We start from the raw sequence: 25,350 nt of genomic DNA, 5'->3' as shown, positions 1-25,350 counted from the left end.
TGGCAACCATTAATAGCATAACCAATCATTAATAGCATAACCAATATAAGATCGAGAATCGAGACGGAGCTCCTGGCGAAGATGGGTAGCACTAAATTGTATGACAATCTATAGACTGTTCTTCACGAGCCCTTGGCCATGACAATGCCTTGAGCAGAAATCAAACGTAGATATGCAAGCCTGGCAACCATTAATAACATAACCAATATAAGATCGAGACGGAGCTTCGAGACGGAGCTCCTGGCGAAGATGGGTAGCACTAAAGTGTATGACAATCTATAGACTGTTCTTCACGAGCCCTTGGCCATGACAAGGCCTCTTTGCACGCGAATGCTTCGGCCATAAGTGGGGAGAAACAACTCGGGAGGGAAGCGCTGTAGGCCGAAACATAGTGTCCTCATGTATGATTTCACACATAGCACAAATCAGATCAACATCTACCCTCTTTATAAGCAAATTGTTGGTAGTAGGAAGGATATTACTTATAACCCTACATAGAAAGGTCTTCCATTTGGGTGAGATTTTAAGCTTCCATAGGGTAAGCCATTTATCAAAAGCACCATCATTATTATTCTCATAATTCCCAACAATGAGCCTGTAGCCATTTTTAACAAAGTAGCAACTGTTAGGATCCCTGTACATTTTATTCACAAGATCTTTTACGATCTTTTATCTCTTTGATTGATCAAGGTCTTTCAACAAAGTGATTGGTCAAACTAAATCTTCTAATAAAATGTTCAATCGAACCAATTGAACCTTCCAATAAAATGATAATCATCGATTAAACCAATTGAGTTAATTTAATTTCTAGTAACATTTATGTGAATCACATGAAGATGCTTTTAACTAAATGCCTCTAAAAGTGTTGATGTTATCCAAAAGTATATCCAAGAGACTTTGTCTTCACTCATTTGCTACTTATTAGATGATAAGATAAGATGAGAGGTTTAAAACACGATTCAAATATGTTAAAACATTTCACCCGGGATACATGTGACTATATAAGCTTATCGGTAAATCAAACAAAATTACGTCAATGATTAGGTGGAGACGTGGCAGTCATCGCGACACTGGCGGATGCTACCAGACTACACATATCCACATTATCCATTTATCTAAACCTTATTTTTCGTAAATTACGAATTCCATTTATCTAAATCTTATTTTTCGCAAATTACGAATTATCCACTCTCCTATCTCTACTTTTGCGACACGTGGCCAAAGATCTTGTGAATGCCCGAGTGGACAACCATTTGCAACCGTTGGATATGGATACCATTCAACCGACAAGTCAAAAGCGCCTCACAAAACATGAAAACAAGGACAAAAGGGAAAAGGATAAAGTGAAGATTGAAGAAGAAGAAGAAGAAAGGAAAAGGGCGAAGGGTTATAGCTTTCTTTCTTTATCGGAAAACAATTTTTTTTTCAATTCTCAACTTTCTCGAAATCGGGATTTTGGAAATCACCGAACGATTCATCCATGGCGGGAGTAGTTAGCAAGGCGGCCGGCGTCGTGTTTTCGCCGTCGAGTACCGATCATAAATCGGCGGCTCGTCGTTATAGTCAACACCGAGTTTGTACTTTCCCAAATGGATCTCTTGTTTGCTCCCGCGCGTGTTCGGATGCTCAGTCTCTGAAACTCTCGTGCGGGGCTCCGAATTCACCGAGCACCGATTTTTATGGTCGCAGAGTAGCCACCGGAACCCTGCTTTTCCCAGGAAATGGCCGAACACAGGTCCGATAACTCTTCAATTTTGTAATTTTTTTTTGAAACTTTCACCTCTTTAAACTATTCTGATTGTTTTCAAATATAAATCTTTGTTTTGAGTCTCAAGTGTAAATCAGTGCGGTTCTGATCAATTGGGCTTGAAATTAATCATCCTTAGATCGATATGGAAAATTTTTATGGTTTAGTGAAGTTGATCTAGTGGATTAGAATGTTGTTAAGATTCATGACGTGTTTATCTGCAGATGAGCATTGGAATTGCGAAAGCTCAAAGATGGTGGGAGAAAGGGCTTCAACCCAACATGAAAGAGGTTGTGAGTGCTCAAGACCTCGTAGAATCTCTTTCAAATGCCACTGATAATTTGGTGGTGGTGGATTTCTTTTCCCCTGGTTGTGGTGGCTGCAAAGCCCTCCATCCTAAGGTACAATCATGTTTTTCTTGATGTTGTTCCATAATGTTTTTGTACATGAATGGATTCGAGATCATAAAATGGTTCAGAGTAATTGTTTTCCTACTTCAAATCAAGATTGGCACATACCTTTCTAGGCCTGTTGGCTAATCTGTTGTTATCAGTTTAATATCTGATATGTGGGTGAATTGATTATTGATCCACATGATATTAACTCGAGATTGGTGGACCTTACTGTCTGTTGGCTCCGGAACCATTGCAATAATCTGATATGTTTTCGTGTTTGGAAATGCAGATGTGCCAGTTGGCGGAGATGAACCCAGACATACAGTTTCTGCAGGTTAACTATGAGGAGCACAAGTCCATGTGTTATAGCCTTAATGTACATGTTCTTCCATTTTTCCGTTTCTATAGAGGAGCTGAAGGTCGTGTTTGTAGCTTCAGTTGCACTAACGCAACGGTTAGTTCTTGTGTGCCCTTTTCTTTGTTCTCTGTTCTTGAGTTTTGATCCTGCAACGTATGTGATTCTTTATGTGTTTAGTTGGATTATTGGTTTCACTTGTCTTGAATGCTTGCCTCCTCAAAACATGTTTTTTAGTACATCATTGCATTGATCAAGTGTGACCTTTGGTCTGGCTTTGATACCAATTTGAAGCATGTGCTCCATCTCAACTAAAAGTCTAAGCTCAGTTGGATTGCACATTAATGGTTATATGCTCAACAATATTGATCATTGCTTTGGCAATAAAGTAGTGGTGATTGTGATTGTAAAGTTCTTATATTTAGTTGGGACTCATAACAATGGTGATTATACGATGGAACAGATTAAGAAATTCAAAGATGCGCTCGTCAAATACGGGGCAGATAGATGCGGTCTGGGGCCTCCAAAGGGCTTGGAGGAGAAAGAGCTACTTGCACTAGCAGAAAACAGGGATCTCTCCTTCAACTACGCACCAAAACCAGAAGAACCCGTTTCTGTGCCCTTACGAGCAGGGAAACCGCCATCTCATCATCCACACTCAGAATTCCGACTCCCACTTCCGCGTCCAATTCCATCAGCCGCCTCACCGGAGATCAAGCAACTCTCTGGTACTGATGACCGAACTTTCGTTCCCTCTGGTAGATGATCTGATCAGAATATGCTTCAACTGCTGCATATCCATCCCATTCGGCTTCATAGGAGGAGAGTGGGTGTATTTTAGGACTTTAGGGATTGAATTTTCTTGTTAATAGTGCTCCCCTGTAGGATGAAGTTTAGCAATTAGCAGGCTGTGATCTCCCATCACAAGTTGTATAATATGCATTCCTATCCTATTCTCCGGGCTCTCTCCCTTTTTTAATCGGAGATTAGCCCTCAATAAACATATTTAGTTTGCATATGCTTATGTATTCTTTTAGTATTTAACAAATGTTTTCTTGAACTTTTGTCTATTTTGTGGGGGAGTAGACTTGAACATATAGAACAGGAACAAAGAAACCCGTTTCCGGTCACCTTCTCCCAGATCTGGCCACCACTGGTAGCCTCCTCGCCGGAGAAGGTGACCACAATGGTCACCGGAGTCTGAGACCATTACTTTTTCGCCTAAAAATACGTCGAAAAAAATGTCAGGAAATGGTCGAATCAACGGTCGCCGGTCACTTTTTCGCCTGAAAATACGTCGGAAAATATGTCAGAAAATGGTCGGATCTTCAATGACCTATGTTAACATGTCATTTACTGCATCTTTTATGGGTGTTTTTGCACCTTTCAAAAGTTGGAGGGGTTAATTGACTCTTTAACAAATATTTGAAGGCTTGACCCTCTTCCCAAAATAATATGTTTAAAGAATTAATTGCACTTTTTTAAAATTCAGGTATTTAATTGACTTTTGATGTAAAATTTAAGAGTCTATTTGACCATCTTTCATATTATATATTCAACACATATTTAATTGACTTTTGATATAAAGTTTAGGAGTCTATTTGACCATTTTCACTATTATATATTCAACACAACAAACAACAAAACACTTAAGTAAAAATTACACATTATTTATTATATTATATACTTACAATACAGTAAACAGAATAAAACCCTGTACCAATAAATATGAAATTTTGCTATCTTAACCATACGAAACTATTTTATTAAAGGAAAAAAATCCAGTGGGATTGAACAATATTTTAGAAAATAAAAAATAAAAACATTATCAAACAGTACACTGGTAATTTTTTTTGTCTTTTTTTTTTTGGTTTTACAGTAGTAGAGATGAAAGGATGAGAAACAAAATGTTACCAAATGGCTCTCCTGTGGGTGAGGATAGGTGGTACAGATGTAGCAGAAATTAGAGTTACAATGACAAATTTGAATACAAGAGTAGAAGAAGTGAAGAACCCGACCCCCCTGTTTCAAATCCTTAGATTACAGAGTTTCATGAAGAGAATAATATTACTTCTTAGATGTTCTGCAATTGAGAGAAGGAGATCCGAATTGTCGATCCACTGAGGGAAGAGGCATTCTTACACACAAGGGCTTCAGTAGCCTGCTCTTCGTTTTCAAAAAGAACGAGAGCCTGCTTCTTCCCATTCATCTCGAAAAGCTTACTATTGACAATGGTGCCGTGCTCCTCCAAGTGGGATACAATCTCGGCCTCGCTCACGTCCTGGGGGAGGGTGGACAGGTGGATCATCTTGGTAGGGGAGCAACAGTATCGGTAGTTTTTGGCAGCATTACGGTTGAAACGATTGAGATTAGAGTTGGAATAGTCGTGTGTATCTGGTCCCGTGGTAATGTTTGGGTGCTTCGAGAAGTTCACCTCCAACCGCTTACCAAACAGCATACCTCCCTGCAAAAGCATGTTATTGAAAAACATTTTTTTGAAGAAATGTTCTAAATATAAAGCCACAACCCGAAAAAAACAAAGCATCAATCAAATGAAAAATATAGCAAGACCTTCAGGAAGTGCACAGCTAATTCAGCTTGGAAACCATCGCCCATCTGAACCAGTGCATGATCTGGTTTATTGCGGAGTAGTTTGATTCTGACAATGTTTCCATAAATTGAGAAAAGGTTAAAAAGCTTGTCTTCATCTATTCTCTGCAAATGGAGGACGTAATAGCAAATAAGAAATGGTGGGAAGAATGGTACTATAAGATCAAAGAGGATTTGGTTGTCTGATAGAGAAGTTGAAAAAAAATAAGTAAGAGCCCAGATGTCATATTGGTAAAAGAGACACTTACATCTGGATTTAGATTAGAAACAAGAATAGTACATCTGTCATTCGTCCCACTTATTCCAGGTGGCAATCCACCGGGAAAGGCAGCAGCAATGGCAGCAGCGTTCCCCATCTGTTAATGAAGCCACAAGCCAAGAACGACCCATTTAGGACATCTACAATTGCAAACTGCTAATGTACACTAGATCTTAATACTAACGCCACAGAGAAAGAAAGATAACTTGTCAGATACAGATTTGTTTACTGAATTTCTTAACCAAAGAGAGAAGAAAAGTACACACCTGAGGAAATCCAACTGGAGAAAGACAGACAAGAGAACAACGTTAGAGTTTAGACATACCAAAAACCAAACAGCTTAAAAAGTGTTCAAGAAGGATGATAAAAGCTGAAAGCAAGCACCAGTATGGGCACCTGAAGCTTGTAAGGAATACATCCCACCAGCATCTCCATATCCATGCTGTTATGCATCAAAAGAGAAAAGTGATTTAATACTACAAATTACTCCTATCATAAAAAGGGTATTTTTCCCCAAACTAAGTCAGAGTACAGGAATTACTTGAGACGATTTCCCCTTTTGTTCAGATGGTAGATTTGGGTTGGTGAAATCCCTATAAAGATAGAACTCATTAGAGCAGTGTTATTAAACTGGAAAGTTGCTCTTATGTGCCAAAAAGAAAATGAAAGAAACATGATGAAACTCAACTAGTGTACCTTGATCTGTCATTATTATAGTTCACTTGTAGTTCATCTAGGCTGTGAATCACCAAAAAAGAAAAAAAAAAAAATACATTGATCATATACTCATCATAGCATATGACAAATACAGTGGAAACAGATGAGCAAGGACACATAGAATTGGCAGGCAATGCCTCATTCTCGTGCCCATTCCAACATGATTCATGAATGAAGGAAGCCAAGGAGAATAAAAGCAGATTTCTTAATTCACCATAATAACGTTATATAAAGGTTTCGCGAAACACCCTCTAATATTAATCTTGCTGCTATAACAGTTCTTATAAAACTTGCATTGACCCCTTATATTTGAATGCACCCTCAAGGTAAGAGATGACAGGATCAAGAACCATAACAGGGGTCTGCCACTAACTAGCAGCATAAATCTTAAATGGATCAAACTTACTTTGAAAACTGAATATCCAGTTGACAGCAACCATCATAAATATTACGCCCCTAGAAAAAAAAAAAAAAAGATAAATATTAGCTTCCATTTCCCAAACTAGTGGCATGGATTTTCATTCATTTGAAGATGCTCAAATATATTATGAGAAGCACCTGAAGAGCATTCCTTGCAGATACAGCACTTTGGTTTGTTTGAAATTGAATCAAAGCTTGAAAACCTACACAGTTTGCATCACATCAACCATGTAATTCAAGATAACTAGGAGAGGAGAGCGTAATTTTTTTTCCTAGTAAGATCCACTAAAACAATCTAAGCACAGCAATAAAAATTTAGGGCCTATACAGTATAACATACATAGGTATGGCTTTATATGAATGATCTCCTCTAAAACCAGATTCAATATGAATCTAGCAATAAAGCGGAAAACAAGTTAAAACATATAGAGAAAACTTGAAGATGCTGACCAGCCGACTTCTGAAATGTGACGATCTTCTCTACAAATCCATGTGGAGAAAACACTTGATGCAGCACTTCCACAGTTATAGGGTATAGCATGTGATGTATTGTAACTAAGAGAATTCGATTAGGCTGAGAGTCCAGAGAGAGCCGAACAGCAGAGCAACATAGAGACAGAAGGAGAGAAGAGAAGAGAATGAATAGAACAGAACATATGGAAAAAGGAGAAGGAACGAATAAAAATAAAAATAACAAAGGTAAATAATATGATAATTAAATTATCATGTCCATATATTGTCTATAGCCTTGTATGCTTTTAGCTATGGCACTCATGACCTAAACCTATCAACTTTGGCGGCAAAGAAAAATTAATACGTGAAAGTTTTGACCACCTTAAAACAACAAAGTTTGAAGCATACTTAGTACACCATGCAGATTATATTCCTAACTCAACACAATATCTAGTTTAGTATATTAAACTCAAAAAGGTATGTACACTGGAGTTTCCAAAAACTGTATGGTACAAAATATGAACAAAATAAATAAGATAGTGCAATTTTCAACACATACAACATAATAAGGGTTTTCAACATGACATTAAAGGCTGTTTTGAATTATTTCCATGTAATTCCAGTAGTAATCAAAAGTAACTGTCTGATTATCAGAATTGACTATGGAATTCAAGATCTCTATACACTTGTGATAACATGAGAATTATGTCAACAAAGGAACTATCCAAGAAGCCTCTTTATTCAAAAGAAGATAAAATTCCTAACCTCATCGCCTCGACTTTGTGTGTTCTGGTCCATAGTTGTTAGCTCTTGATGTGAAGAGAACTGAATATAAACATTCCGCCCTCTAGATGACAATCAAAATGTGATTCGTTTAATAATGTTAATAAAGATCAGCAAAAAATATGGTGTTGTCTGAATGTTCAGAAAGTACAGTAAAAAAGAAAAAACTTATCCATACAAATATAAAAGAAGCATAAGGAAGAGAAGGCTCATGTCATATTAGGCACCTTATGCTAGGTTGCACATTCGTGTAAAATTGCAATGCATTTACAGCTGAAGGAACATCTTGCATTTGAAGGAGGGCCTACACACACAAATTAAACACAACACAGGATTTTCACTTTCAAATGGTTTGTGTTTGAATAAAGGTAATATCAATGTTGAAAAAATCGCTAGGCGTTTGGGTACCGCCTAGAGCGCCTAGGCGGGCACCTAGGGCGACCTCGTAGCGCCTAGGCGCTAGGAATCGATTACACGATTTTTGCAACACTGGGTAATACACCTACATATTTGTGAAATTAGCACCTGATTTTTTGCTCTTAGCATCACAAGTTTTGTTATAACCCCAAATGGCTGGAACAGCTGAAGCAAATCATTCTGCAAAGAAAATCATAGCAGGCTTTTAGAAAAGAATTCCCCGAGACCCCGACATCAAACTAAAAGAGGCAACCAAGCAGGTATATACAGTTTTTGTAAGGGTTTAACACTACATGGAGTATAAGCTGCAGAACTTTTCATGCTTCATGCAAGAGCAAAGAGAGTGGAGTATGGCACTCTGGCTTGCTTCAATAACATAAACTCAATAAAAACACAGATTTATGATTCTGTAATATTCAGATAGGTTGTGATACTTTACCTCGGAAATCTCATGGCCCACATTACGAACATGAATGACCTTTGAAGGCTCCGTCATTTTCAATGGCCTGAATGGTAAAAGCCATGTTAAACTTTGGAAAACGACAAAAGCAGTGAAAAGAACACTGAAAAAATCTGAATTTGATGGAAAGAAATACTTTAGATTAAACTAGAAAAGCCTATTATCTTTACAAGACTAGCGTCCAAAAAACCTTCTGAACTCTCTATAGTCTATAAAGCCTAAAGAGCATGAAACTATGGACAAACTCCCAGCTCTAATGCCAAACAACAGAATTAGCAATACGCACCTAATCGCTGAATTCAATTCCAAAATCATTTGACTTAAAAGCTGAAATATACCCATCCAATCTTAGATTCAAGAATGATAGTTAACAAGAACGCCTATAGTTTCTCCTAAATTTCCATGAATGTACTCAGAGACATAAAAATGCACTCATACAACCAGGGAATCATGCAAATCAACAATGCAATAGAAAAACTTACGACTCTGCAAAAATCCCAATTATCCCAATTAGTAGAAACGATAGAAATTTAACTTGTAGATCTAACCTTCAGATATATCACTCGAGGAGAGAGAGTGGGAAAGATAGAGAGAAGAAGAAGAAGAAGAGATGGAGGACTAGGGTTTGGGTTGGTAGCACGTGAGGGTTAAAGGGCTTATCTTGTTGGAGGTGAAAGGGTGACTTGTATGACATAAACACCCTAGGTCAAAAGCGTAGCAAGCAACGCGCAAGGGGTGTTTTAGACAATTCGAGTGGGGAGCACGACAGAGCGCGGCTATAAAGATAAGCTTAGGGTAAGAGTTTTTCACTCATCTACTTGATCTTATCTGAGCGGTAGGCGGCGGCGATCGGCGGTAGGGTTTGGGAATCGACGGGCGAGAGCCGCCCGCTTCGGTCATCTCCGGGGTTGAAGGCGGCTATCCGTCTGAGCTCCCATTTTCCTGTAGCCCTTCTCCTCCGCTTTACCGCGATGAAGACTGCCCGCCGCCTGAGCCTCCTTTCATCGGCGATGATGGGTGAGCGGGCTTTCAACCCCATTCCAAAAAAAAAAAAAATCATTCTTTTTAATTTATGTTGATTTTTAGACGCATTTTGTAGTGCATGCATTATTTGCATTGAGTCTTCTATGGATGAAATTGCTTTAGGTTTGTTTGATTTGTTAGTGTTCTTTCTGATTTGTGAATGCTCTGCCAAATTCTTGTTTCCGATTGTTCATTTATCCCATGTATACCTGTGTTTCCTTATTAATGTTGCTTTTATGTTGGGTAATTCTTGTTTGCGCACATAGATAGACATAACTTCTTATGGTCTAGGGGAAAAAATCTGTGCAGTGTATTCCCAGAGCTATCTTGTTTGTGTGCCTTAGTGCATCCCCAATGGCCAAAGGGCTAAAAATGAGGGGAGAGAGAAGGGAGAGACATGGTTGTTGGTGGGGAACAGTCTAGCCCTTACCATGTTGTTTTATTTAAAATAAATATAATAAATATAATTCAGTCGCTGAAATAGTTGTTGAGGCTGAAAGAAAATGAACTTATGCATCAAATGATCAAAATATTGACCTTTTAGTGTGTATTCAATTCTTTTATATTATCTATATATATACTAATATATACCTCATACAACAGTCAAAAATGTTGTGTTTTGTTTTTTTTTTTTAAATAATAGTTTTACCAATTTATATCTTTTTCTTAATATTTTGACTATCCATTGCATAATTTAATTTCATTTCAGTCTCAATGAGGCTGTTGAGGCTGAATTACAATTATTTTTTAGAATAAAGCTGCAGGGTGGGAACAGGTTGTCCCCCAACAGTCTCTCCGGATATTGTCTCTCCTTGCAATCCTTCTCTCATTTTTAGCCATTGGCAATGCTCTAAGGGCTTTTGCCCACTGAAAACCTTGTCTTATGCTATCCTTTTGTTCCGAGGAATGCAATGTTAGGCTGCAAGCAGTTGGCTTTTTTAACAGGTTTCATTCTAGGAGTTTGAATAATTTTTCTGTAGAGTTGCCTGTATGCTCTAGATGTGACATGCTACCATGTAAGGCTGGCCTTATCCCATCAAATATCGCATTGGCAATCAAATATGGTATTGGCAAGATGATGTGGAAATTAAAAAAAAAACATTGTTTATTTTGTAAAATTGTCCAATGTGGCTAGCAAATTTGCTAATGGCTTTAGCAAAAGCTGCCTTAGCAAATTTGCTAGTCACGTGGACAACCCACCAAAATAAATAATGCTTTTTTTGATTTTCACATCATCTTGCCAATACTTTCTTTGTTGGGATAAGGCCAGCCTAAGGATAGCCTAATGCATAATAGTTGATGTGTAAGTAGAATTGATATTTCTTAAATACTTGTGTATCCTTTAAAAACTTGGGAAATTGACAAATTTTAACCTTGCAAGGTAAAGAACAATGATTAAGGTAGGTCAGTGAAATTGTTAAACAGGGATATGCTATATAAGGATTATTACATCAAGATGAATTTAAAGGTACAATCTTTTTAATGTTTTTCTTTTTGTTGCTAATGTGGAATCTCAACTAGTCTTGCCATTTGGTTGCAGGACTTCAAATTTTGTTGTATGTGACTATGTGTAATGTGTAATAGATTTTCATGTGTAAGTTAAGAGTGTGCAAGTATCCAACGACCTGAAAGGTGGAACTGGATCAAATTTGGGTCAGTTTTTATGAAATTAAGATATCTGTGATACACACTTAACACACAAATAGGATATTGTTATTAGTTTGGTGTGTACAGATGTCTGAAATTCTTAAAGTGTAGAAATAAAAATTTTAATTTTAACCAGATCCATACTAAATCATGCATCTTGTGTTCTTGGCTCTTGCATAACTGTGCTCCATTCGAGATAGGAGACAGCCAAGTCCTATCTGGATTTCCAGATTGTTGTTGTTGAGCTCCAATGGAGGAGGTGACTTTGAGACTGGTTGGATCCTGGTGGTGCCTCCAAAAGGCAAGCTACCACCAGGAGGTTGTCATGGGAGTGCCCTTGAGTTCCTATTCGACACAAATGTCATTGGAGTGCCCTTGAGTTCCTATTCAACACAAATGTCATTGGAGTGCCCTTGAGTTCCTACTCGACACAAATGCCATTGGAGTGCCCTTGAGATCCTACTCGACACAAATGCCATTGGAGTGCCCTTGAGATCTTACTCGACACAAATGTCATTGGAGTGCCCTTGAGATCCTACTCGACACAAATGCCATTGGAGTGCCCTTGAGGTCTTACTCAACACAAATGTCATTGGAGTGCCCTTGAGATCCTACTCGACACAAATGCCATTGGAGTGCCCTTGAGATCTTACTCAACACAAATGTCATTGGAGTGCCCTTTGAGATCTTACTCGACACAAATGTCATTGGAGTGCCCTTGAGATCTTACTCAACACAAATGTCATTGGAGTGCCCTTGAGATCTTACTCGACACAAATGTCATTGGAGTGCCCTTGATCCTACTCGACGCAAATGTCATTGGAGTGCCCTTGAGATCTTGACCTCGACACAAATGCAGGTGTGGGGTGCCTTAGAGGAAATCCAGGAGTGCAAGAACTACAGAAGCAGCCACTGAAGCCTCATAATTTTGATGTTATAATGAGCTCAAAGCAGCTAGTTCTTGTGTTTTTTTTTTTTTTTTTTTGGAGAAGGGGAAGGGCACAGCCTCAGAAGAAATAAAACAACAAAATCAGTCACTTAGGAACCCTGATAGTATAATTCTGGACGCTGTTTTACTTTAGATAGATGTATGTAAAACACATCTATTGAAATTATGAGTTTTTGTTAGACATGTGATTGTTTACATAACCACGCTATAGTGGTTTGGTGTATATATATATAATCTAAGATTAATAAATTATTTTATTTATTTTATTTTGTACTCCGTAACTTTTTACATATTTAATTTCAGCAAATTATATAATTTAAGTCTTTTAACTATTGTGACATTGTTATATTTGGTCAGATTTTATTTTTAAAAAATTTTAATTTTTTTTTTTTTTTGCTACATTACGTGCAATTTTATTATTCAAGATGTAATGTAATATTGTAAAATTGAAAGAACAATGACTATGAAATTTGTCATAATGATTTTGTTGGGATCAAAGGCCCTAGCTATTTGTGAAAGTCATAGATGTACTACTCCCCTCCATATACGAATGTAAAAAAGGAAGTAGACTTAAGGCTATCTTTCACTCATTTAATATTTCCTCATTTTCAAAATGTTATATTTGTTGTAATTCAGCATATCAACTCGTTAGTTCTCGCCAGATGTTTGTACGGTAATGCTTAGAGATTGTATGTATATGAGTATAGTTATTTAATGGCCAAGGGGAAGTGTTATAAATATTTTAGGGAGAAGTGTCAAATAGGTCCATCTACTATTGCGAAGTGCTCAATTCACCCATCTAAAATATAGTCTAATCAGGCACACTTACCTTCTAAAATTGTTCAATTAAACTTTTTTGCAGGTTACCACCCAGTTGCCCATTCCACCTTGTTGACCTGGAAATAATTTAATGACATGGCAGTGCTCAACCTCCACCACCACCTGCCTTCATCCCAATCAACCTCCACCAGCCTGCCTTCATCCCAGTCAAATTCCACCACCACCTTTATCATCAACACTCCCACCAGAATCGCTCTGTTTTCACCTTCACCGGCGTCACTCGATTTGGTTCAATTTCGAAGGCCCCAAACTAATGGTCTTGTTTCGTCTTCCAGTGCTCCGTTGATAGCGACTGCGACTGGTGGTCTCGCTTCGTAGGGTGGTGGACGGGTCTCGGTGGAGGGGGAGAGAATTAGACCTCTTCCAATGGTGGCAGTGGCTGAAGCACTTTTGACTCCTACTTCCTCGTTGCAAGCTGGTGGGCCTCCGGTGAATAGGCCGGTGAGAGTGGGTAGCATGGTGCGTAGACGGAAACGACGAAAACAGAGGTTAACTCCACCGCCCTCGCCCTCATACAAAGTTTAAATCGCCCTCATACAAAGTTTAAATCGGTATGAATCCATTGCAGCAAATTTTAATTTGTGTAATTTGAGAATCTCATTGTCAGAAATCAACAAATTTGAAGACTTCATCGGCAGAAATCATTTTCAGAACTCATCTTGGCTGCTTTGATTGCTTCGCCCAGCCGTGCCCAGCCGATTCCAGATCGTCATGGCTTCATTTCTCAAGAACACACAGTACTGATTAGAGAATAACAGTTCAAATTCCGACATTAAATCTCTTAGGGTTTCGTAAACATTGAGTACCTTGAACAGTCTTTCCGGCGCTCAGCTTCGAATTTATACATCGTCGGCGAAGTTGAGCAGCTGAATGGTGGAGCCGCGACAGACTTCCATGAACGAGATGTCGGCAGCGGAAGAGAAGGCGAAGAAGACGCGATAAGCGGTGGAAGAGAAGGCGAAGAAGACGTGCTCAGCGGCGGAAGAGAAGGCAAAGAAGACGCGATCGCAAAGTCCAACAATATATTGCAAATTGTTTTTATTATTTTTGTTATTTTAATGCCAGATCATCAATGCCACCTAATCCTAACCGGGCCAAATCATCTCAAATAGGATGGTAACCTGCAAAAAAGTTTAATTGAACAATTTTAGAAGGTAAGTGTGCCTGATTAGACTATATTTTAGATCATGGGGTGAATTGAGCACTTCGCAATAGTAGATGGACCTATTTGACACTTCTCCCAATATTTTATTATTATGGCCATTAAACTTGTGACCTTTTACATAAATATGCATATCCGTTTCTTAGCATTCTAATACAAACACAATAATCCAATGCAAACATAATAAGGACCGATTATGCATTCGATATCCATAGTCATAGAACATACATGGATACATATACATACAATTTGGCATATAACCACATGTATTTACTATTTCAAAGCATCATGGTTCATATAGAGCCTATCTCATATACATGAATTGAGAGAATAAATAAAGATAATATGTATTTACCCAAATTCTTAACCATGTCTTGATGAGGAGTTCATCACTCAAAAGTTGTTAACAAACATGAAGAATTATCACTCATTTCATAGAAACAATAATTGAAAGTTCCAAACCAAACTCATAGTCATATATACACATAATATTTAGATATAAACAATGGCATATGATTCACAAAACAAAATTTCACAGGAAAAATGAACCAATAGTACCGTTCACCGGAGATTACAATAGAGACTCGTGTTGATAACGTGTTGTACTTTGGCCTATCAACTAGCTCAGTTCCCCCTTTGCACGGTAATGCTTGGAGATTGTATGTATATGAGTATAGTTATTTAATGGCCAAGGGAGAGTGTTATAAATATTTTATTATTATGGCCATTAAACTTGTGACATTTTGGGTGTGTTTGGTTCGCACATAGGAATCGGAATTGGAATGGGTATCAAATACTTGGTAATGGTAATGGGTTTTGGTGGAAGTATTTAACATGTTTGGTAGTATGGTGGAATGAGAATGGTTACTAATAGTAGTGCTTGAAAATGAATAAAGGAATGAAACCCTTATTGTATTTGGGTATGGGTTTTTCAATTGATGGGGTATTCGAAATCCATAGTAATGTTCTAAAAATCTATCAACCAAACAACAATAATCACTTTCATACCCATTCCTATGGGCAAAACCCACCAACCAAACACACCCTTTGTTAGCCTTTACTTGTTTCATTACTTATGTTAAAGATGTGAAAAGGTTGTAATCATCCCCCTATAAATTGAGGGTGAAGGCTTAATAAAAAGATAGTCCCACGTGATTGTGTTTTATATATTGTGTTCTTCCTCTTCCTTTTTACTTATCTATTCTATATACTCATATACAAACAATCTCCAAGCATTACCTTGCAAACATCATGCGAGAACTGAGCTAGTTGATATGTCAAATTACAACAATATTATTAAATTTATAATTATTATTATTATTTCATTTATATAATTATCTTTCATCTTTTAAAAGTGATCCCACATTTACATTAAAAAGAAAAATTATTTAGCCAAAGGTGTTCTGTATTGCACAATAATCCGCTTGACCCCATTTTCAATACAGCTATTTGCAACACATCAAGGAAAAAAAAAAATCAACAAGGATTTACAATTGGCCAAATCCTCAGGGCATCACCAATAATGAAACAAGTTTTTCTTAGAACATTCATAATAGTGAAATTTTTTGTGTGATTTTTAAAGAGTTTGGAGTTTTTGTAAGTGTGATTATTTTTTTTTCTTTTTTCTTTTCTCTTTCCTTTCTCCTTCTCCCAAAAACCTCATTATTCAAGTTGCTCGATCAATTCAATGACTTGTTATTTCTTCTATGAGAATAGAACATCCACGTGCATTGTAATTAATTATTACCCTTGCAAGCAAGGGAGAGAGAAGAGGCAAATGGCTAAGAAAATTAATTAAATGATAGAACCATCTAAGAGGAAATTTTAAGATTTTATTATACTTTACCTTACTTCAATTCAGGTTTGCACAGTAAGAATAAAAAGCTTATTCCATCCCCCCAAAAAAAATCTAAAAAATATTAACCAATTCTAATCAAGAATAAGAATTGGAGTAACAACAAAATTCCCCTACACAACAGCAAGCTGCAGGCCCCCGAAGAAGACGAGGACGATTTAGCGGAATGAGAACCTTTGCCGGACGACGACGACGACGGAGAATCATCATCACCGGCAGATCCCGGCGACTCTGCTCCCAATTTAATCCCGATGTTGAACCTACAGGAAGGGGTAGACAAGTTCTTAGTCGTCACCTCCCCCAAACCCTGGAAGTCGCAGCTATCTTTCGCTTGGTCTTGCGCCTGGAAGTAGGCATTGAAAGTGTACGACACCTTCTCGGTGTCAGAGAGGCCGTTGCACGACGATCCATCGCTCATCGGCGTGCAATCTGCCCGGCCGCAGGCGTAGTCGGTGTTAGCCTTCAGATTCGTCAGTTTCGCGTTCGCTTTCAAGGCGCACCATTTCTTCGGGAGGTATTCTATCCCCTCCACGCCCGTCATAATCTTCCCCTTTCCGCCCTTGCCGGAAAGATCCAAGTTAAACTTGGTTTGACCGTCGTAGCCGAGGATTCCCCAGTGAGGCTCGAAGTTTCCGGGAAGAGTGCTCTTCTGATCCTCATCGTACAATCCGAACATGTAGACATCAATGTCGGCGCCGGGGCGGACGGGGGTGCCTTTCTTGCCCGCCAGGTGTTTGATAAAACCATTGTAGAATCTGGCGGCCATGGAGGCGTTGGCGAAGTTGTCGCCGTCGGTGGGCCACCCAATCTCCCCCACCACCACCTTCACCTTGCCGTGTTTCTCCCGCGACAGCGCCGCCACCGCCGTGTCGTAGTTGGCGTCGAAGACGTTGGTGTAGGTTTTGCCGTTATCGTCGAGAGGCTTGTCGACGCCGTCGAAGAAGGCGAAGTCCACGGGGAACTGGTCCTTGGAATAGAAAAGGCTGAGGAAAGGGTAGACGTTGATCATGAAGGGGGCGCCGTTCTTGTCCAGTACTTCCACGATTTTCTTCACTTGGTCGGCAATGTCGCCGCGGAACATCCCGGCGGACGGCACGGGTGCGTACGGCGGAGACAGGTACACGTCGGCGTTGAATGGTACGGTTGCCTTGACGGTTTTACCGATCCCGGCTTCATTCAGTGCCTTCTGCATGTTCGCAAGCGCCGGATATGTGACCTTGAATAAACCCTGTTTCTCGTAGAACTTGAGAAATGGTTCGTTCCCCACCCCCACAAGCCTGCATCTCCATCAACCATATTAATCAATTACATTACATACAATGTTTAAACAATATATATATATATATATATATATATATATATATATATATATATAAATATATATATATATATAGGAAATTTCTATTTAGTTTGAACCTGTCAGCTAGTTATAATTATTGCGTGGTGTGTAGTTCACACATCTGTGTTGATCACAGTCTAGAAACAGCATCATTTTTTGTGTAAAAAAAAAAGTTCACGCAACCCCTACAACATACATTTTTATCGCATTCTTTTAAAAGGTTGAACCCAAAAGATTGAACCTCAACCCTAAGGATCCTCACACCCCGACCCGACAAAGCATTTCGGAGGATGTAAATCATGGTAACTCAAAAAGGTTGAACCCCAACCCTAAGGGCGGCCCCACACACCGACCCATAACTCATTCTTCCAAAAGGTTGAACCTCAATCCTAAGGGCCTCCACACCCCCACTCGACAGAGCATTTGTGAGGATGTAAATCATGGTAACTCAAAAAGGTTGAACCCCAACCGTAAGAGCCCCCGACCCGAACCACGGAGGCCGCTGGTGAGACTCGGTCCCTGGTCATTTTTTCCAACTTTTCACCTCTATGACCAGTTGAAGCTGCCCATGCGAGGACATTTTTATAACTCATAAGTGTACACACAGCTATGTAAATCACAATTCACACAATAATTTGCCATGAATAACCTAGACCAAATTTATCTACTGCACACCCTCCAATAGGAATGTCAAGTAAGTACATGTATCAATTTGTTTTTTCAGTTGCACTAGGTATTGTAGGCCCAGATCAAGGGTGCGTAATACTTTCTAATCTCTTTTTAGAGGGTTTAGATAGTGCACACTCTCCGATAGTGATGACAAGTCAAAAAAATTGTATACATATATATAGAGACATATACATACGTGATTTTAACGCCATCGGGAGAAGTGGGATTGTAGCTAGTGACATTTTCTTTGACAAATGCCTTTGCCACTTCATAATTAACCAAGTCCTTGAGAAGGGCATTGGGGGTGCCGATCATGACCTCAATGCCGGTACCGGCCAAGGCATTCAGGACAGGCTTCGGAGTGTTGAAAAGCTTCACCTTCTTAATCCCGTTGGCCTTCAGCATCTTCACCACCGCTTTCGGCGGCAGCGGATGGGACGAGATGTCGCCCCAGTTCACGCCCACCTCCGCTTCCACGCCCGCTCCGCCGTACATCAACACCCATGCAGCGGCGGCCACCATCACCGCCGCCCATCTGCCACTCAACTGCCTACAACCTGACATCATCTCCATATATAGATCGTAATTTTTTTTAATTATTTTTTTTATGTTTATATAATAATAATTTTGTTATTATTAAAATTATTATTTCTTTCTTTTTCTTTTAGCTTGCTGTGGAGTGATTGTGTAGAGTTTGAGAGCTTATATATATATATGGAGGATTCAGGTGTTTTGGGGCTACCTGCCATTGTGAGGTTGTCCTTGAAACATGCATGTTGAAGAATATATGATTTGGTAAAACATGGACAAGTCTTAACATAATTATGTGGATCTCTGCTTATTTTTGTCCACTCACTATTATTACAATTATTATTATTATTTGGGTTTTAATTTTTTAAGATTTTTTTTTTTTTAATTTCAAGCATGCATATTTTATAAAATCAAACTAATAGATTTTTATAAAATAATATAATATTATATAGTATAGCTTATAATATTTAATTGTTATTTGCAAATGAGAAATAGGAACTTTTTAAAATAATTTTATAGATCGAAAATCACATTCTCCAATCAAACTCTTAAGCGAATGTACACTTCAAATTATCTATAGGTGATGTATTCAATTATTGACTTTTTGTAAGAATCTATAAAAGTTTATATAAAAAAAAATTCACAAACTTTTATTAACGAACTTTTTTATTCTAAGTTAAATACATTCTTACAAACTTTCAATGACTTGATTCATATTATTTATAATTTTGTTTAAAAAATGTTATAATATATCACAAAATCTTCTTCTAGTTCGTCTTCCACATCAAGGGAATAGAAGATAGTGAAACGAAGGTGAGACTTTCTTTCTTAAGTTGTATATTTTTCCTGGTTTAATTGATTCCTTTTTATATTGTTATAATTTCTTTATAGTGGTTTACTTTGATTTTCAATCTCTTGTAACGCTTTCTTTCTAAGGCCACAAAGATTTACTTTGTTGATAGTACGTTCTTCCAGGTTGGTGAAGCCTTTCTTTGATTCTAATTGTTATCCATATTTTATATATACTATTGATATTGTGATGAATTATTGTCATGTAGTTAATTAGTTCTTAATGTAGTTTCTTGCTCTAGTAATTTGAAATATTCTCTGAAAGCATTTAATTATTAGCTCATTTACCTGTAAGTAATCTTATTGTTGTTGAATTGTACGTATGCATGCTCATGGGCTTTAATTTATGGCTTACTACTCTATAACCTCATATAATAAAAAAAATATATATGTAAACCAACCACAATTGCATTACTATGTCTAAATGACTAAGGCCTTATTTGGTAAATGGATGCAATATTTAGTCTTTTTACATTTATCAACTTATCAAAAAGCTAATTTTACCAAACACTTTCAACCATAACAGCTCTTCAGTTTTCAGCTTCGAGCTTATAACTTTTCAACTTTCAGCTCCTAGCTTATAGTTTTTCAGCTAGGTTTGCCAAACAGAGCCGATAGCTGTTAAATTAGCTGATTGGGTTAATTAGAGGGTATACCTAGTTGATAACATTAGCTGATTGTAAAAAGATGTTTGGTAAATTAGCTGTTAGCTGATAACTGTTTGGTATAGTTTTCTTTCTCAAAATTAAAAGCTAATTGAAAAAGTTGCTTTGAGCAGCTTTTTGAATTTTAGCATTTTGGAGTTACAAAAAACTAATTAACCAAACACTTACATGGCGTTTGGTTGGAAGGGAGGAATTATGTGGGAAAGAAATTGCAATTCCATGGGAGATGAATTACTGGGAATAAAGTGAGAATTTAAATTCCAGTGTTTGGTTTACAGGAATAGATCAAATTATTGGGAATTTCAATTCCAATGTTTGGTATACATGGGAATTGAAAGGGAATAAGTAGTATAAAGTCCAAAATGCTCATTGTTGTTGTGTTATTAATTTTAGGATACAAAAAGGGATGGGTAATTTTGTCTCATCACTAGCTTCTTCTTTTTTTTCCTAAAATCTTAGGAATTAAAATCCCAGGGGGAACATGGGATTTTAATTCCATGAAAATGGGGGAATTGCAATTCCTTCCAACCAAACTATGGAATTTTATGACATTTGGAATTAGGTGGGAATTTAAATTCCCTCCAACCAAACGCCTTGTTATATTATTTTTTTTAACCAAATCAAAAAGTTAATAGTGATCAAATAAGCTAAAATTAGCCTATAGGCTAACTATTTTACCAAACAGGGCCTAAATCTGTGTAATTCATAATGTATTTGAAAACTACTTTTATCTTTGCTTTTAAAAGCCATAATTTTCTCTCCAAATCTTGAAAACTTATAATACTCCCACCTCTTTTTGGTTTATTGTATACTATATGTATGTTTGTGAATTGTGATTTCTTACTTTGATTAATCCCTTATAGAGCTAAGTGCTCAAACACCCCAAGTAGAAGCTTCCTTTGACTCATATATAACCTATATAAATTTATATTTTAATCGGTTATGATATGTAATAGCTATGAACTAAAGAAATTGAAGAAAAAAATTAAATATATTAAAATATTTTTGGTTATAAGATGAGTCACCTCTACATATATATATATATATATATATATATATATATATATATATATATATATATATATATATATATATATATATATATAAAATTTGATCTATCTAACTCTCCTATACAATAGGCTAGAATAACAAACTAACCTGAGACCACAAACACATAAACTATATAATATAATACTAATGTAACATATATTATTAATAATCTAGTCCGACTAAACTCATATTTTAATCGAACTAGTCCATTTCCGTTCGAATAGCATTGCCAATTTGACACTACATAAAGGGAGGGAGAGAGAATAGAAATCTTAATGTCTTTGGAGTAAATCTTGGAAGTTATTTTTCACTAATTAAAATGGGTCGAGGACTAACATGCATATAATTTATCTCTCTCAAACTCTTTTAATTGAATGATTAAATTACATTAGTCATATTTATTTGGCAAGCAAATAAAAATCAGTGATGTAATAATATAATAAAATTAAAAGAATAAGACTAATTGTACTGACAATGCCATTGTGGTGAAATTTGTTGTTTTGAATTTTTATATTTTGTATGCCCATTTTAAATACATGCTTATTTAATTTAATACTCCGTAATATGCATTGCTAGCTGTCTATATATTTTTGCAACACATCATAAAATTAGTGATTGAATTTAGTATATAAAATAATTAACTTCATATTTAATACATAATCTATCGGAAAATAAACATGGTCCAAACTCTATTTAAGTAATAAAATAGAATAAGTGGTATTAAGTACAGTAGTAGATTATTAGCTATACTATATTGCGATGTTATTTCAAGTATTTGTTTTAATTCATACATATATATTTAACATGAATAAAAATAGCTTAATTACAATGTATAGCATAATATCAGTCCAAACATAAAATATCATGTAAGACATTTAGTCTGAGCAATGCTCAGATACTATTTAATATTTTTTATCTGGACAAATAAAAAAAATATAAATTAAACGGGTCGAATGTACCATACAAATAAGTGCATATAATTAAATTTTGATCTGTTTTCTTGAAATGATATAATGAAATGTTTAGTAGAATGGAATTGCAATTCCATCCTTACTAAAGTCCATGAAATAATTCTATGGAATTTAGTAAGAATTGAATTGCAATTTTATTTTATTCATAATATAAGGACATTTTAGTTTTTCTTCACTTCTTCTCTTTCAATTCTCGATCAAAAGTCAACACTTTATTCTTTTCCGGTGAAATGTGAAATTACAATTCATATCTCTCCTAATTCCGGCTTTATTTCTCCACCGTCCTCAGATCAGTGTAGCCTTGTGTTTCTAATGCATAATAAGCCCTCGAAGCTTATTCTCTTGAAAATTAGAACAAAAGATCGAATGAGTCAATTCTAATCAAGAAGAACAATGGGAGTAGTAAGAAAATTCCCCTACATAGCAGCAAGCCGGAGCCGGAAAGGGAACGAGAAGATGAGTTAGAACCGGGTTTTGAGGGAGAACCGTCGGCCGGAGAACCAGGTGACGGCGCTTCCGGCGGCGGCACTTTAATGCCGATGTTGAAGTTGCAGGTGGAGGTAGACAAGTTGGTAGTGGTGACCTCCCCTAAACCCCCGAAGTCGCAGCTCCCAGCTTCTTGTTCATGGGTCTGAAAGTAGGCGTTGAAATAGTAGGAAAGTTTTTCGGGTTCGGTGAGGGAGTGGCACGACGATCCGTTACTTGTGGCGGTGCAATCGGCGCGGTCGCAGGCGTAGGAGATGGTGGCTTTCATATTGGTGAATTTGGCGTTGGATTTCACGGTGCACCATTTCTTAGGAAGGTATTCAATCTCCGGCACGCCGGTGAGAGCCTTCCCCTTTCCGCCGGAAAGGTCGAGCTTGAATTTGGGTTGGCCGTCGTAGCCGAGAATTCCCCAGTGGCGCTCGAAGTCGCCGGGAAGAACGCTCTTCTGATCCTCGTCGAACAGCCCGAACATGTACACCTCCAGGGCGCTGCCGGGGCGGGCCGGGGTGCCTTTCTTGGACGCCAAGTGTTTGATGAAGCCGCCGTAGAATTTGGCGGCGAGGGAGGCGTTGGCGAACTCGTTTCCGTCGGTGGGCCACCCGATCTCCCCCACCGTGACGGTCATCTTGCCGTGGCCCTCGCGCGCCAGGGCCGCAACCGCGGTGTCGTAGTTGGCGTCGAAGACGTTGGTGTAGGTTTTGCCGTTATCGTCGAGCGGCTTGTCGACGCCGTCGAAGAAGGCGAAGTCGAAAGGGAAGCTGCCGTTGGCGAAGTAAAGGCTGAGGAAAGGGTAGACGTTGATCATGAAGGGGGAGTCGTTCTCGTCCAGTACTTTAATGATTTGCTTCACTTGTTTCTGGATGTCCGGCCGGAACATCCCGGCGGACGGCACGGGTTTATCCGGCGGAGACAGGTACACGTCGGCGTTGAATGGTACGGTTGCCTTGGTGGTTTTACCAATCCCAGCTTCATTCAGTGCCTTCTGCATGTTCGCAAGCGCTGGATACGTGACATCGAATAATCCCAGTTTCTTGTAGAACTTGAGAAATGGTTCGTTCCCTATACCCACAAGCCTGCATACACCTCCATCCATCAACCACACTAATCAATGCAATATGTTGAAAAAAAATCACTACGCGCTGGTCGAGCACTCGGGGATGCCCTAGTGCCTAGACCGAGTTTAAGCGGCATTTAGGCAAGCTAGTTAGCCACCTAACCAGCCAACAGCTTAGATCATTGATTATGGTGATACGTTATGTCACCGGCTGTGTCTAGCGCCTAGGCAAGATTTTTACAACACTGAATCAATGCAATATGTTGAAAAAAATCACTAGCCGCTAGTTGGGCACTCGGGGACTCCCTAGCGCCTAGACCAAGTTTAAGCGGCACTTAGGTAGGCTAGTCAGCCACCTAGCCAGCCAACAGTAGCTTAGACCATCAATTATAGTGATAGGTTAGGCGGCCGGCTGTGCCTAGCGCCTAGGCAGGATTTTTGCAACACTGACTTAGACATGTATATATATATATATATATATATATATATATATATATATATATATATATATATATATATATATATATATATATATATATATATATAATATACATACGTGATTTTAACGCCATCGGGAGAAGTGGGTTTGTAGCGAGTGACATTTTCTTTGACAAAAGCCTCTGCTACATCATAATTAACCATCTCTTTGAGGAGGGCATTGGGGGTGCCGATCATGACCTCAATGCCGGTACCAGCCAAGGCATTGAGGATATGCTCCGGGGAGTTGAAAAGCTTCACCTTCTTAATCCCGTTGGCCTTCAGCATCTTCACCACCGATTTCGGCGGTAGCGGATGAGACGAGATGTCGCCCCAGTTCACGCCCAGCCCATCCAACCCCGCTACTCCGTTCATCAACACCAATGCAGTGGCGGCCACCATCAGCAGCGCCGATCTGCCACTCAACTCACTACACACCGACATCACGTCGTTCAATCTAATTTTTATTTTTTTTTTAGAAAATGTATATATATTTTTATTTTATTATGAGTATTGTTGTTTATTTCCTTTTTTTTTTTTCTTTAAGGTTGAATTGGATGTTGTGGAGTGATTGTCCTGACTTGAGAGTTTATATAGGGAAAGATGGATCAGGATAGTAGGGATTCAGTTTTGGAGCTAGTCAATTGAAGCAGTTACCTGCCATTGTGAGGTTATCCTTGAAACAATCTCAGCTATTTATTGCAGGCATGGGTACGTGGTCTTGAATTAATAATTATGATTAATATTATATTTTATATATATATAATGGAACTATGTTTATGGCAGTCTGAAGAGAATTGCGTGGATCTGTGCTTATTTTTAATTTGTCCTCTCCATCACTTTCTGGAGAATGTATCCGTACGTGGTCAAATTATGTATATAATAGGTAAAATTGTAAATTATGTCACTCCATAATATGTTAAGAATTTTATTACATGTACTTCTTAATTTTATAATTTTCTAAATTTTACTCCGACAAATTCTGATAAGTTATTTTTGTTATGTGAGTCCCAATACAAATGTTTACATCAAAATTTTGTGTGTGAGAGTACTAAGTGGGAGTACATGTACATGCAACATTTTCCATATGTTAATTATTAATGAACCCACCACTAAATATTGAGAGGCAACATCTACATCACTAATAATTCAAGAATAACATTGATA

At 37.9% G+C, this 25,350-nt stretch overlaps 4 protein-coding genes and 1 long non-coding RNA gene across 10 annotated transcripts; 2 read left to right on the top strand and 3 right to left on the bottom strand.

Moving 5' to 3' along the window:
* The first annotated feature begins 1,332 nt into the window (after positions 1–1,332).
* On the top strand, positions 1,333–3,541 carry LOC109158634 (thioredoxin-like 1-2, chloroplastic). 2 transcript variants are annotated; one of them, XM_019306519.1, is made up of 4 exons: positions 1,333–1,735; positions 1,972–2,148; positions 2,432–2,518; positions 2,961–3,541. In XM_019306519.1, the coding sequence occupies exons 1-4, from the start codon at positions 1,481–1,483 to the stop codon at positions 3,261–3,263; spliced, it is 822 nt and encodes a 273-aa protein (XP_019162064.1). In that variant the 5' UTR covers positions 1,333–1,480; the 3' UTR covers positions 3,264–3,541. The 2 variants fall into 2 exon arrangements, with proteins under 2 accessions (XP_019162064.1, XP_019162063.1); XM_019306518.1 differs by having other exon boundaries at positions 1,335–1,735; positions 2,432–2,596.
* A 781-nt stretch (positions 3,542–4,322) lies between these two features.
* LOC109158928 (polypyrimidine tract-binding protein homolog 3) lies at positions 4,323–9,231 on the bottom strand. 3 transcript variants are annotated; one of them, XM_019306848.1, is made up of 15 exons: positions 9,165–9,231; positions 8,596–8,662; positions 8,265–8,336; positions 7,967–8,043; positions 7,722–7,803; positions 6,954–7,077; positions 6,642–6,706; positions 6,490–6,539; positions 6,063–6,104; positions 5,908–5,959; positions 5,751–5,808; positions 5,633–5,646; positions 5,356–5,463; positions 5,069–5,212; positions 4,323–4,961 (listed from the first exon to the last, which is right to left on the bottom strand). In XM_019306848.1, exons 2-15 carry the CDS (start codon positions 8,650–8,652, stop codon positions 4,572–4,574), a joined length of 1,335 nt encoding a protein of 444 aa, XP_019162393.1. In that variant the 5' UTR covers positions 8,653–8,662; positions 9,165–9,231; the 3' UTR covers positions 4,323–4,571. The 3 variants fall into 3 exon arrangements, with proteins under 3 accessions (XP_019162393.1, XP_019162395.1, XP_019162394.1); XM_019306850.1 differs by having other exon boundaries at positions 5,763–5,808; XM_019306849.1 differs by having other exon boundaries at positions 9,099–9,198.
* A 980-nt stretch (positions 9,232–10,211) lies between these two features.
* LOC109158933 lies at positions 10,212–12,499 on the top strand. Of its 3 annotated transcripts, XR_002050472.1 has the most exons (3): positions 10,223–11,605; positions 11,695–12,249; positions 12,369–12,499. It is a non-coding gene; the product is annotated as an uncharacterized LOC109158933 (long non-coding RNA). The 3 variants fall into 3 exon arrangements; XR_002050473.1 differs by having other exon boundaries at positions 10,212–11,605; positions 11,733–12,416; XR_002050471.1 differs by having other exon boundaries at positions 10,212–11,605; positions 11,695–12,416.
* Positions 12,500–16,095: 3,596 nt separating this feature from the next.
* LOC109158926 (glucan endo-1,3-beta-glucosidase 8-like) lies at positions 16,096–18,749 on the bottom strand. The gene is made up of 2 exons (XM_019306846.1): positions 18,297–18,749; positions 16,096–17,369 (listed from the first exon to the last, which is right to left on the bottom strand). The coding sequence occupies exons 1-2, from the start codon at positions 18,671–18,673 to the stop codon at positions 16,157–16,159; spliced, it is 1,590 nt and encodes a 529-aa protein (XP_019162391.1). The 5' UTR covers positions 18,674–18,749; the 3' UTR covers positions 16,096–16,156.
* A 3,610-nt stretch (positions 18,750–22,359) lies between these two features.
* On the bottom strand, positions 22,360–24,729 carry LOC109158927 (glucan endo-1,3-beta-glucosidase 8-like). The gene is made up of 2 exons (XM_019306847.1): positions 24,263–24,729; positions 22,360–23,725 (listed from the first exon to the last, which is right to left on the bottom strand). Exons 1-2 carry the CDS (start codon positions 24,625–24,627, stop codon positions 22,516–22,518), a joined length of 1,575 nt encoding a protein of 524 aa, XP_019162392.1. The 5' UTR covers positions 24,628–24,729; the 3' UTR covers positions 22,360–22,515.
* Between the last annotated feature and the right edge of the window lie 621 nt (positions 24,730–25,350).

Source organism: Ipomoea nil, unplaced genomic scaffold (genome assembly GCF_001879475.1).
Source record: "Ipomoea nil cultivar Tokyo-kokei standard unplaced genomic scaffold, Asagao_1.1 scaffold2826, whole genome shotgun sequence".
In the NCBI taxonomy this organism is placed as follows: domain Eukaryota; kingdom Viridiplantae; phylum Streptophyta; class Magnoliopsida; order Solanales; family Convolvulaceae; genus Ipomoea; species Ipomoea nil.
The sequence above is the reverse complement of the archived record's forward strand: the minus strand, read 5'-3'. Positions and strand labels throughout refer to the sequence as shown.

What these genes read in the sequence shown, in the direction of transcription:
- LOC109158634 (XM_019306518.1), top strand. Translation starts at nt 1,481, where the DNA reads ATGGCGGGAGTAGTTAGCAAGGCGGCCGGCGTCGTGTTTTCGCCGTCG. An exon ending in CAGGAAATGGCCGAACACAG is followed by an intron (nt 1,736 to 1,971) that starts GTCCGATAACTC and finishes GTTTATCTGCAG; the next exon opens with ATGAGCATTGGAATTGCGAA. An exon ending in GCAAAGCCCTCCATCCTAAG is followed by an intron (nt 2,149 to 2,431) that starts GTACAATCATGT and finishes TTGGAAATGCAG; the next exon opens with ATGTGCCAGTTGGCGGAGAT.
- LOC109158928 (XM_019306848.1), bottom strand. Translation starts at nt 8,652, where the DNA reads ATGACGGAGCCTTCAAAGGTCATTCATGTTCGTAATGTGGGCCATGAG. An exon ending in CTGCAAGGAATGCTCTTCAG is followed by an intron (nt 6,540 to 6,641) that starts GTGCTTCTCATA and finishes TTTTTTTTCTAG; the next exon opens with GGGCGTAATATTTATGATGG. An exon ending in TAGCTGTGCACTTCCTGAAG is followed by an intron (nt 4,962 to 5,068) that starts GTCTTGCTATAT and finishes ATGCTTTTGCAG; the next exon opens with GGAGGTATGCTGTTTGGTAA.
- LOC109158926 (XM_019306846.1), bottom strand. Translation starts at nt 18,673, where the DNA reads ATGGAGATGATGTCAGGTTGTAGGCAGTTGAGTGGCAGATGGGCGGCG. An exon ending in CCCGATGGCGTTAAAATCAC is followed by an intron (nt 17,370 to 18,296) that starts GTATGTATATGT and finishes ATGGAGATGCAG; the next exon opens with GCTTGTGGGGGTGGGGAACG.
- LOC109158927 (XM_019306847.1), bottom strand. Translation starts at nt 24,627, where the DNA reads ATGTCGGTGTGTAGTGAGTTGAGTGGCAGATCGGCGCTGCTGATGGTG. An exon ending in CCCGATGGCGTTAAAATCAC is followed by an intron (nt 23,726 to 24,262) that starts GTATGTATATTA and finishes AGGTGTATGCAG; the next exon opens with GCTTGTGGGTATAGGGAACG.